The sequence below is a fragment of the Cyprinus carpio genome, chromosome B11 (assembly GCF_018340385.1).
Source record: "Cyprinus carpio isolate SPL01 chromosome B11, ASM1834038v1, whole genome shotgun sequence".
NCBI lineage: Eukaryota > Metazoa > Chordata > Actinopteri > Cypriniformes > Cyprinidae > Cyprinus > Cyprinus carpio.
Genome location: NC_056607.1, coordinates 20,023,161 through 20,035,885, shown reverse-complemented (window position 1 = coordinate 20,035,885; position 12,725 = coordinate 20,023,161). Strand labels below are relative to the sequence as shown.

The following is a 12,725-nucleotide window of genomic DNA, read 5'->3' as shown; positions in this document are numbered from 1 at the left end:
CTATTCAAAAGTTTGGGGTCAGTAAGATTTCTTAATGTTTTTGAAATAAATGTAGCCTTGGTGAACATAAGAGAAGTCTTTATGTAATCGAAAATACAGTAATATTGTGAAATATTAATATAATTTGAAAAACCTTTTTACTAATTAAATTTATTTTAAAATGTAATTTATTTCTGTTAAGCAAAGCTAAATTTTCAGCATCATTCCTCCTCATTCTGATATGCTCATTTGTGGATTAAGTAACAGTTATTATTATTGTCAATATTGGAAACTGTTATGCTGTGTAATATATTTGTGGAAAACAGGGATACATTTTTTAAGGATTCTTTAAATTTTGTCATTTTTGATCAGTCCTTGCTAAATAAAAATAAAATTTCTTACAAAAATAAAATAAAATATTTATGACCCCCCCCCCCCAGCACTAGCTACCTTTCAAATGTTAAAAGAGCTTTTAATGATTTTTGAACGTAGGAGTGTCAAAAAAGGTTGGACCACAAGCTTTCATTAGATGCGTATCTGCTAAAGCCTGTGCAGAGAATCACTAAGTACCAGCTGATGTTAAAGGTAAGTCTCTTCCCATCTTTTTCCAGTTTGTGCATATGTTTGTTTGAAAATCAAGGTGGAGATCTCTCCATTGACTTTTTATTGATTTTAAATTCCGCTAATATACTAATCCTTAACTTCCACCTATTTACCTTTGTAAAATAAGATATTGTTTTTTACACACATTTCTCGACCCACTCATTTTACAGGAGATGCTGAAGTGCAGTAAGAACTCAGAGGGCACCGCAGAGCTGGAGGAAGCTCTGGCCACAGTGCTAGATATCATCAAATCAGTCAATGACTCCATGCATCAGATCGCCATCACTGGTTTTGAGGTTTCTGCACATTAGATTATGTGCATCACAATAATTTGCATGTTGAACAGATACGGTATTTGAAGGTCATTTTTTACATGGTGTGCACCTGCAAAAAATTGTGCTAATTTAAGTCCTATACGTGATTTCAGGGCGATCTGAATGATTTGGGAAAACTGCTCATGCAGGGGTCGTTTAATGTTTGGACAGACCATAAGAAAGGTCACAGTAAAGTGAAGGACTTGGCACGCTTCAAACCCATGCAGAGACATCTCTTCCTTTACCACAAAATGCTTTTGTTCTGCAAGAAACGTGAGGAAACATCTGATGGCCATGAGAAATCCCCCTCCTACAGTTTCAAACACTCGTTAAAGGTGAGACCGACACCATCAGAGATCTGTGCATTAAAGTAATGAATTAGTGACTAATTTTGAGTCGTGACTTCGCTATAGAGCAATCATTTCCATCTAAATCATCATTATCAGTGTATCAAAATGATGAATAGTGAATTATATGTGGGAAATGCTAACCATAAATACATTTTAGATCATATTATATATGATAAGTTGAGAAACTGATCAGTGGTGTGTTTTTTCTCCCAGATGAGCTCGGTGGGAATCACAGAAAATGTAAAGGGAGACATCAAGAAGTTTGAAATCTGGTACAACGGCAGGGAGGAAGTTTACATTGTTCAGGTACAGGACACACTTTTTTTTTTTTATTAACAACATTAATAATTTTGAGAATGGAATGTGAGGTCCAAACATATAAAAAGGTTTCTATTCTCTTATTTTCTGAAAATAATTCTCTATAGTTTTCTGAAAACACCATGTTGTTCCATCTATTGGCCATGAGAGGGAACTGTTGTCCCACAGCAGAAAGGTTCCCATTGTTATAATGTGTCCTGCATTTTCTGTCAGGCCCCTTCAATGGAAGTGAAGCACACGTGGGTGTCAGAGATCCGCAAAGTCTTAACAAGCCAGCTGGAAGCCTGCCGAGGTATTTCTGAGCAAATCTCCTTAAACTCTCCCCTCACGCAAACACAGTCTACTAAAAAACTTGTTACAAACTACCCTGGAGAAAACACGATTCAGCTACCACGTAAAGCCAAAATTAATTGTGAATTCACAATGACAACCTGAAACAACCTGATCTTCCTAACTTTTTTGCATAAAAAATATTTACACAGCTCTTCCAGAGCTTCGAAACACCTAAAGAGAGAATTGGGCTGTGATGTGGATCTATCGGATGGAGATGATACGATGTTATCTCAAGTTTTTAGTTTTCATGGTTGCTTAGTAAAGGCACTGAAATCAACTTCAAAGACCAAACAAATCCTGGAGGTGTTTTGTGTGCTGTGTGAATATAGTATGTGAAAACTGAATAACCTCTGTATGACTTCTCTCTCTCTCTCTCTCTCTCTCTCTCTCTCTCTCGCACACACACACACCATAGAAGCCAGTCAACTCCATCAGAAGATTACAGAGAACATCTACCATGCTCCTCTGAGGTATTATTATAGCCATTTTTTATTTGGTTTTATTTAACTGGCCCCAGTGCTGTGTTTAGTGGATGTACTGTAAAGTCAGCTTCCCTTTTATTTACACAAGTGTTGAGTAACCATGGGTGTAGTTCTTCACATTAATGTTTGACACCCAGAAAGCTTTAATAAATAATTTTAGATTTTGAACAGCATAATCGTTTTGCTGTAGTACTGTAGTTTTATCTCTTTTCCTGCTCCTAAAATGTCCTTATTTAGTTTAACAGCTGTCTGCATCTAATAACAAACCAAATTAATCTTTTTTTTTTTTTTGTACATGCAAACATATGAATATTTACTTATGCTGGATATAATCGAGTGTCTGTGACTCACACTTCTGATTAATGCTGTACTAAAAACATTATCTGTCTTATTTAGATTTCTACAAACTACAATATGTTTTATGTTTTATGGAAATTAGGCTAATCTGTTTACTTGATCTAATGTAAGAATATGACTAAATCCTGATTAATATCGAAACATTCTAGTGTATTTAAATGCAGTCAGTATTCTTGTCAACCAAACATCAAAAGTTTGGGGTTTGTAAGATTTCTTTTTTTTAAATGTCTTATTTTAATATATATGTTACAATATATTCATATGATGGCAAAGCTGAATTTTCAGCATCATTACTCCAGTCTTCAAGGTCACATGATCCTTCAGAATTTGTTCTGATATGCTGATTTGCTGCTCAAGAAGCACTTCTTCTTATTATCAGTGTTGAAAACAATTTTGCTGCTTCATATTTTTGTGGAATCTGTTATTAATTTTTTTGGGATTCATTGATGAATAGAAAGTTCAGAGGAGTTTGTACGTAACTTTTGATCAGTTGAATAAATCCTTGCTGAATAAAAGTATTCATTTAAAAAAAAAGAAAAACAAAAACAAAACACTTAGTGAACCCAAACTTGTGAACAGTAGTGTATATGATTATATAGTTTTTATAGTTTTAAATCCAACTTTTTGGCGAAATACTTTGATTGAAAATTGCTTGTGGTCTCTTTCTGCATGGGGCCACTGTATGCATGCATATGCATATTCTTGTGACATTTGCATCTGTTTTTACCGTTGTGTTCTGCTGGCTTTGCTTTTATTGACAGAAATATGCGCAAAACAGCTCTCCGGCAGTCTGACTCTTCCAGTCCCGAAACAGGCTACAGGCGTGGTGATACAGGCCCAAATATGCGTCAAAAACGAGGTGAGAGCCCTTATAAATCTCTTATAAAGACTACCGTTTCTCTAACCAACCAAACGAGCAGAAGTATTCGCCCTTCAGAGCCTGCAGCGGTCAACAAACACTTTAATGTTCACTACTCATTTGTAGTGGAAGGCTATTTATCACAGAGTGTTGTAGAGTGTCTTCTTCTCCTACTTACTTTTTAACCATTTAGTGCATTTTCCTTAATTAGGCCATTATCTCTAATCTCTGCTGTAATGGCTGTAAAATTGCCAACGGGTAATTGGTTACTGGTAAGCACTTCAAAGCTCTATTGGCAAGGTATTTTTGAGATGAAGCTCCATTATGATGCTGAACGTATTAAGTCCTCTGCCGTGTCAGTCTGTCGGTCTGACCTGGACTGCTCTTGTGGAGGTGGTTTGGGGTAAATATCGCTCTGTTTGCTCTTACTGTCCTGTCAGGTTGCAGATTCTGAGTGAGTAAAGGATTGTGACAGGTGTTTAGTTCCTCTGAGAATAGAAGTCCTCTCTGTGCTGACCCAGCGCCCCTGACAAACCCAGCCTGGAGGCAGAGGATTACGAGTCTCTGACCTGAGCTGGAGATGTTTTACACTTCTAAACATGACTCACCTTAGTCTTTGATGCCTCTGATACATCCATTATGGTATAGATTGATGCTTTTTTTCCAAAGGCTGCTGCCATTGCAATATCTAGAGAACATAATGTATTATAATGCAGATATTGTACAATTTATTCACACAAATTAAATGAACATGAGATATTTATTTAGGATTTTTTTCTCTTTTAGGATAATTGTACTTTTAGATAAAGGACTATTTAGTGTATTAGTAAGTTTATTTGATCAAAATGCATTAAAATTGTAAATTGTGAAATATAATTACTATTTAAAATAACTGTTTTCTATTTTAATACATTTAAAATTATAATTTATTTCTGTCATGACAAAGCTGAATTTTCAGTGTCATTACACCAGTCTTCACTGTCACATGATTCTTTAGAAATCATTCTAATATACTGATTTGCTGCTCAAATGTTGACATTGACATGTTTATTATCATTTATTATCATTATTATCAATGTTCATATTCTTATCAGGCAAACAGTTGTGCTGCTTAACATTTTTGCGGACACCATGATATATATATATATATATATATATATATATATATATATATATATATATATATATATATATATATATATATATATATATATATATATATATATATATATATGTGTGTGTGTTAGGATTCTTTGATGAGCAGAAAGTTCAAAAGAACAGTATTTATTTATAATAATAATAATAAAAAAAAACCTTTGTAGCATAATAAATGTCTTTACTTATTTTAAGCCCAGATTTATCATGCAATCAGACCTCCAGGTACTTTCCTTTTGTTTTTTTTTAAATGTTAAATATGTGTCTTCTGCTGTATGTTTGTATTTAGTATGACATGACTTATACATGTAGAATGAGATCCTGAATCTTGTTTTGTTTCCAAGATGTTCTAAAATCTGGATAAATGGGGAAACATGACACCCAATATTACCTGAAGGAGATAATACAACAACAAAAAAAAAAAACATATACGGGCCGCTCCAGCCAAAACGATTATTTTTCATGACAGATCCTTTTCCCTGCTGTTCACCTCACCCGCCACCGTTTTCTACCTGCTGCTTTAACCGCAGCCCTGTCCTCCTCTCCTCTTCTAGCTAACGCTTCTGCCAGCCTCGGCTCGGAGCGATCTGCTCTCGCTAGAAAGCGCTTCACCTTACAGGGCCTGTCAAACCGCAGGTCTCTCCCCGCAGGTAACAGCACAGCATCATGGCTCGTCTCTATTCGGACTCATCCATCATCTCATCCTGGAGTGTGCCTGTTGTCCCTGTTGTTAAAATTCATTGTCATCACTCTGTCAGTCGTCTCTGAGATCACTTAAGCCTTCTTTCCGATGTGAGTGACTTCTGAAAAAAACGTGGGACCCTCAAGAGCTTTGTCATCACAGAATATTTGAATTCTCAGAGAATTTGAATTGTGTGCAAAGCAGGTCAACCTCCGCTGAAGACAACAGAAGAACTGAGATACTTCAAGCTTAAGCAAGCATCTTAGTGTAGTGTTATTGTCTTCATTAGATGACTTACTATTATCACTTTATTGATCTATCTATCTATCTATCTATCTATCTATCTATCTATCTATCTATCTATCTATCTATCTATCTATCTATCTGTTTATCTGTCTATCCATCTATCTATCTATCTATCTATCTATCTATCTATCTATCTATCTATCTGTCTGTCTGTCTGTCTGTCTGTCTGTCTGTCTGTCTGTCTTCATAAGATGACTTACTGTAATCACTTTATTTTGGTAGACAGTGAAGTAGAGCGAGATTAGCAGGAAAGCAGTTATAGACACTGAGAAATGACGTGAGGTTTGGACTCTACCTTCCATATTAGCACCATTGCTAAACATAGCTAACTTTAGTCCACCTCAAATAGGTTTTCGCATGCAACCTTCTGTCTTTCATTTGACCACTTCATCCTGTTTTTTTTATTAACCAGACTAACTACTAACCCACCCCTGCCTTTCACTTCAGAACCCACACCTAAGGAGACAGAGGTCACACGCCGCTTTTCTTTAGCCTCGACTGTCAGCTCCTCCTCTGCACCGCGCAATAAAGGTACAAAAACTGCTTGTGCTTTTAATTTGGTGCAGGATCATCACCTCTAAGCATTGTTTTAGCAGGGTCAGAAGATAAAACCCCTGCAAGCGACACAATAGAGCACTGCCATTATAATATCAGCGTGCAATGTTTGCGTAGTGTAGTTTGCTTGCTGCATTGTTAGCATGCCGCTTTAAATCTCTTTGATAAAACCTGTTCTGTGGTCATAACAATAACAAAATCACCAAAAAGTATTTGATACCAGTTCTGGTGACATTTTAGCCCCCCAATACATTTTTAATAAAACAAATCAATTAAGAGAAGTGTTTTAAGAGTAATGTTCTCTTCTTATTGTCAGTATTGCTGTTTTATTCATATATACAATACAGTATATAATACAGTAACAAAGTTTTTGAAAGTAGTATCTTATGCTCATCTTAAGTCAGTTTTACAGTATTGTAAAATATGAATACCATTTAAAATAGCCATATTAAAATGTTTTAAAATTGTTTTCATTTGAATAGGAATTTGAATAAAATTTTCAGCATCATTACTCCACTCCTCAATGTCGTACAATCCTTTAGAAATCATTTTAATATGCTGACTTGGTGCAGCATATTAAATAGTTATGCTTAATGTTTTTGTGAAAACTGTAATACATTTTTTTCAGGATTCTTTGATGAATATAGAAGCCTTGTGGTTAGTGCGTCGACATATAGCACAACTGTGCTCACAGCGACCCGAGTTCGAATCCCGCCTCAAGGTTCTTTGCTGGTCCTGTTCCCTTCTCTCCACTCCAATACTTTCCTGTCGTCTCTCCACTGTACTCTCAAAATAAAAGGCACAAAATGCCCATAAATATAACTTAGAAATAGAAAATAGAAATCTTTCATGACATCATGCTTTTATTGTCACTTTTGATTAATTTAATGCATGCTTGTTGATTTAAAATATTAATTTCTTTAAAATAATAAATTGTACTGATCCCAAACCTTAGACAAGTAGTGTACATATGATCATTCAAAAATAGTCGCCTGTCATTGTTCAACTCTATCAATTCTACCGTTACCGAATGTCCTGCTCCACAGGAGGGCTGGGTGGGCCTGTGCCACTTATTCAAAAGTTGAGCACTCAGTTTCCCAACTCTCTGGCCTGCCCTGAAAGTCCTGTGGTGCACCTTACACCTGGGCCTTTTACACAGAGACTGGCATTGTTAAATTTTTTCATATTTTACTATGAACCTTTGACATCCCAACTTCTTCATTACAGCTCGTATGAAATCAAACTGTGCACTTCACAGCAAATGAATCCCCTAAAAAACATGAAGGGACAGCTGCATTGAATAATAAATACTGACTTGATAAGCTGACATTTGGGATGTGGCGTGACATTTAGCAGTGTAGCCCCACCGCACAGCTCTGGGAATGTAAATGAGAATTTAGATGCACATGAGCCTTTTGTTTCTTGTGGCCCCATTATTCTCTTTTATTGTAATGAAAGCGTTGCCACTGCAGGGGAATAATGAAAGATTATAGTGATAATTAATCTTGGATGGATAGGTTGAGAGATTGTGATAGATGAGCTGGACTTCTTTTCTAAAAGAAATGCATGTTTGTGCTTAGTTCCTCTCTCCTCTAGCCTTAAGAGCAAGAGGCATCAGATCAAGAGCGACCCTACACCGTTCGGCTATGAAGGTACCACGCGGACAGCACGGCATGCTGCATGTTGAACATAGTCCTTGTAAGATGTTTGTGGGTTTGTTTTTATTCATTTATTGTTTATAATAAGTGGCCAGATGGTTTTTATTCGAAGTGACCGCACACTGTTTGCAAGGACATTATTGTTCTGGAACAACTCTGGAGTTAAGGGTACAATGCAAATTTGTGATCTTACAAAATTAGTTTATTTAAAATGATTAATGATAATAATAATTATTATTATTTTAACATGCATTTAATGTGCAGATTATTATTAAAAATGACTTATTTTAAAAATTATTAATAATTTAATACATACATATGCACATCCATTTATTTATTTGTTGTTTATTTATTTGTATTGTTGTTGCTGATATTAAAATGTTTTTTTTTTCACATGTAGTTATTTCTGAAATGATTTTGTAAATATTACTTTTTTTTTTTTAATTTACTTCCATTAGCAGGGCTCAACACAAAATATAAGGTTAATAAAAAAACAAATAAATAACAAATATTATTATGAATAATGTAATATTTATATATTTTTACATGCATTTATTTAGCAAGTGTTTATAATTTTATTATTGTTATTGTTGTTCATTTAAAATTGTATTTTTTTACATTTATTAATATTTATTTATTTAATTATTTTGTAAATATTACTTTTTCTTATTATATATATGTGTGTGTGTGTGTGTGGTATATATATATATAAACAGTGCTCAAAAATATATTTTAAATGTTTTTTAATAATAATGTAATGTTTATATTTTTACGTGCATTAGTTTAGCAAGTGTTTATCATTTTATTATTATTAATCATATTATTATATTATATTATTAAAAATATATAAATGCTTTTTAATTTGAAAAATATTTTACATGTTAGTTTTTTTTTGTTCCTTTCACCAAATATTAGGTTTTCTTTAAAAAAAATGCATTAATATATTTAAACTCCACAGTTATTATTTTACAAGAAACTCCAAGATAGCCATAAATTGGTATACAGTACATGGCCAAACATGACTGATTTGTCATTTCCAACTCATTCTTACCAATTTCGAAAAAGTCTCATGTGTTGCTGAACCTGCATTAATTTGAACCATCAGGCTACAAGATTTCATTTGATGCTTGTTTTGTTTTGTTCCGATTTCGACATGTGTTTTTGCACTCCGGTGGTGGTGGTTTTCAGCTTATCTTAAGTGTATATCATCCTCCAAATCTATCGCGTTTCCTCCCCTCTGCCTTCTAAAGTGGAGCTGTACCTTGTTTTGTCATGCTCTCCCTTGTTCAGATAAGGTTGTGTGTAGTTTTCTATTGGTGCGAGAGAGGTCCTGTGGTTATTTTTTTGGCAGTTGACTGTAACTGATTCATGCATGCTAATGTGAGGTTCTGTTTCACCTGCAATGCTGCCATTAAAGAGGTCATGTTTGATAAGACAGTGAATTTCCTCACAGACACCATGCGAGGTGCACTTCCCACTGAGAGCAAAAGTAAAGGTACCGCCGGTACAAAGCCCGCTGTGCCGAGGTCTGCATCTCAACCAGGTAATCATGTGAAAAGAGGCAGTGATATGCCAATCATATTGGGTTCTCGCGGGTGTTTTCGTCTATTTTCATTCCTCATTTGATGCCTGACGGTGACAGAATCCATCAGAGTTATTTTCATTGAGTGCTTCAACATCTTGTCTCTCTTTCACAGAAATTTTTTCTGGCAAACTCGAGCACTAGACTATTCCCTAAGCATCGTCTCTCATAAGGTTTTTACTGAATGATGTTAACTCATGTGTACTATTTTCCAGGATGGAATCAACGGCGTCTGCCATCAATGGACGCTGAGGATTTTGAGACCATTCCATCAAGTGCTGAAGAACTCTCCATTTCCTCAGATGGAGAGGATGAAGGACATAACAAAAACGTATGTGTCTGGGTCTACAACGTCTTTATCCACGTTCTGTCCACATGTTTCATTCATTCCCTTGAAACCTTTCAAATTTGTATGGAGGGGGAAAAAGCAGTCAAATAATACTTAAAGGGATAGTTCACTCTAAAATGAGAAGCCTGTCCTTATTTACACTCTCATATCATCCCAAACTATGACTTTCTTTCTTCTGTCGAATGCTAAATAATAACCATAATAATTATTATTTAAACCTTTACATTTATTTCATATGTATTTGTAAATTACTTTGAATTATCATTATAATTCACGCATTAAATGCTTTGATACAATATTATGTTTTCTTCGCTTGAAATGATGTATTTTGAACAGTTTGTAAAGAATATAGAAGATATTTAAAATATCTTCTTTTCAAAATATTTATACTTTTACATTTTCATTTTAAAAGTGTACATTTTATATTTAATATGTATTTTAAAATTATTTTTCACACATAAATTAAATATTTTTATAGGCTATTAAGTTTTTTTTTTTTTTTTTTACGATTTATTTATTGTTTAAAATCATACAATTTGTTTTTAAAAAAGAAGATATTTTGAAAAATGTCAAAAAAAAAAAAGATTGAATACATAATGACACAATTTTCATTTTTGGTTAAAATGTCCCTTTCAGGTAAGAAACTAACAAACAGAAAGTATCAAAACTGAGAGATTTGACCAATTATAAGGGAGCTCAGATAAAAGATAGGGTCTAGGAATGTTTCACAATTAACACAGAAATGAGGTCAGATTATCTTAGACTCTTAAACACCCAGAGGAGTTTCTTTGTTTAATCCTTCTGCTTGATGCATGAGGAGAGGAGATCTGCTTCAGTAAAAAGGCTTAATAACAGAATCAGTCAGGACTTTTTTAACAGCAGCCAGAGGGACTTAAATGTCACATATATGGTTCCTACCACCAGAGGGCATCCTTGAATAAACAACAGAAAAGATTTCCATTGACTAAACACACACACATCCCTGATTGAATCTAACTTTGCTACCCATATCTTTCCAGTTACAAGTAAAGCTAAAAATTGGTGCCATGACCCTGAAATAAATCATGCTCTTCTTTCTTTCTCTTAGGGGATAACGATCGCTATCAGGTGCAGCTGACGTACGAGTCAGGTACTGCTCAGGAGCTTTCCGTCGAGGCAGGAGATTTAGTACAGTTCCTAGAAGAGTCGGAGAACGGCCACTGGTGAGTAATGAGTACAGTCTCCATCCAGATATGTTCCTGCAGGCATCCCATGCTGCAGTCATAGGCCTTCACTAAAGACCTGACAGTTACTAGTGAAACTCTCTTTCTTTGAGATATGTTATTGTTGCTATAAGTTTTTGCTTTAAAACCACACAATTTTTAAATAGGAGTTTCATAAAAACATGATCAGAATCAGTTATTTTGTTGATTTCTTTCAACCAATTAATTCTCTAAAAAGATGCCTTATTGGACAACTTAGAAATTAGGTTAATGATGTTATTTGTTTCTTGTCACTTTTTTTCCTTTTTATTTTATTCAAAAATTTATTTAAAATGTAATGAATTCAATTCACCCCTTTTATAATGAGTCTGTTTTTAATTTCTGTATTAAAATTAATTTTTGTCAGGTCGATACAACTGTCTTGATGTCATGATGGGAAAAAAGGCATATTAAAAGAAAACTTTTCTTAATTTCTTGAAAAGAAACCTTATTGGGTAGTTGGGCATAACATTTTATTATTCCTCAGGCATAAATTTTTTTTTTTTTTTTTTACATATTATTTTACCAAAACTGCTTCACTGCTTATTAATATTTGGAAAAACAAAAAGACATGTATTGCAACCAACATGCAGAAATGTGAAAAAAAGCATAAAACAGGAAATTATATCACAGTGAACTCTGCACACCATCTAACATCCCTTAAGATATAATTTGACCTTTTTACGTCGAGGCAAGGTTGTTCTTGCTGTAAATGTAAAATGTCATGTCGTGAGACTCCCCAAAAAACTTGATATTTCTGAATTAATAATTCATGATATAAGTCTATAAAAATATATTTTAAAAAATGTTTTAGATGATTAATGTGTAATGAATGTATGTTGTGTTATTACACCACATGAAATTGTCAAAGTTGTTAAATTGAAAAGGTTTTTCAAAAACACATGAAACAATTTCTAAATGCATTTCTAAGAACTTGGCACATTTGTTTTATTTTCATCATGGACACTCTTTTTTCATTTACCCAATTGTCTCCAAAAGCCAAGATGGAAGAGTGGTTTCACAGGGGTCTGATGCCCACCCTGTTGGTGCTGAATACCACCTAATCTGCACTTAGTAACATTTCTAAAATGAAATGAAAAAGCCAGCAGTATGCTGAAGTATCTCATACATATTTAATCTTGGAAACTGTCTCCAGTCAATTTCAGCACTTGAGTTTCTGCTTTGTAAAGTGTTTCAAAGTTTTCTTTGCTCACCAATCAACCCCCTCCAACCCTTCATAAGAAGTTTTCAAGCTTTCATGGATGTGGATGTTTTGACATTGTGCAGAGCCGAGCTAAAGTTTAGCATATTGAGCCACTGGATGTTTTGGAGTTTGCTCAGCTGTGTCAGGAGTGTATGCAATATAATATATACAGTCAAGAAACTGGTTGTGGTTGTGCTGTTTTTTCTGCATTGATACTCATCACTAATATCACAACGTAATCCCAACATCCCGCAGTATAACCAATAAACCTCACAATTTTACAGTGCACCAAACTTGCCCAGAGCAGGACATGTATTAACAATCTGTCGTGGTCCTGGAAAATTATTCAGATCTAGTTTGAAAATTCAGGAAATATGTTGGCAAATATTTTAATTGAC

General features: G+C 34.4%; 1 protein-coding gene across 8 annotated transcripts in view; it reads left to right on the top strand.

The window, feature by feature from the left end:
- mcf2l2 (MCF.2 cell line derived transforming sequence-like 2) overlaps nucleotides 1-12,725 on the top strand; it is a 56,575-nt gene that overhangs the window by 39,193 nt on the left and 4,657 nt on the right. For 3 of the 8 annotated variants that reach the window (XM_042734456.1, XM_042734460.1, XM_042734457.1), the window contains exons 20-32: nucleotides 472-564; nucleotides 753-878; nucleotides 1,010-1,231; nucleotides 1,460-1,552; nucleotides 1,778-1,856; nucleotides 2,313-2,367; nucleotides 3,498-3,595; nucleotides 5,305-5,400; nucleotides 6,186-6,269; nucleotides 7,874-7,945; nucleotides 9,405-9,494; nucleotides 9,749-9,864; nucleotides 10,969-11,084. In XM_042734456.1, coding sequence (XP_042590390.1) covers nucleotides 472-564; nucleotides 753-878; nucleotides 1,010-1,231; nucleotides 1,460-1,552; nucleotides 1,778-1,856; nucleotides 2,313-2,367; nucleotides 3,498-3,595; nucleotides 5,305-5,400; nucleotides 6,186-6,269; nucleotides 7,874-7,945; nucleotides 9,405-9,494; nucleotides 9,749-9,864; nucleotides 10,969-11,084 — 1,340 coding nt within the window. Of the gene's footprint in view, nucleotides 1-471; nucleotides 565-752; nucleotides 879-1,009; nucleotides 1,232-1,459; nucleotides 1,553-1,777; nucleotides 1,857-2,312; nucleotides 2,368-3,497; nucleotides 3,596-5,304; nucleotides 5,401-6,185; nucleotides 6,270-7,873; nucleotides 7,992-9,404; nucleotides 9,495-9,748; nucleotides 9,866-10,968; nucleotides 11,085-12,725 lie in introns of those variants that run through there. The other 5 variants (XM_042734455.1, XM_042734458.1, XM_042734459.1 and 2 more) reach the window with 5 other exon arrangements.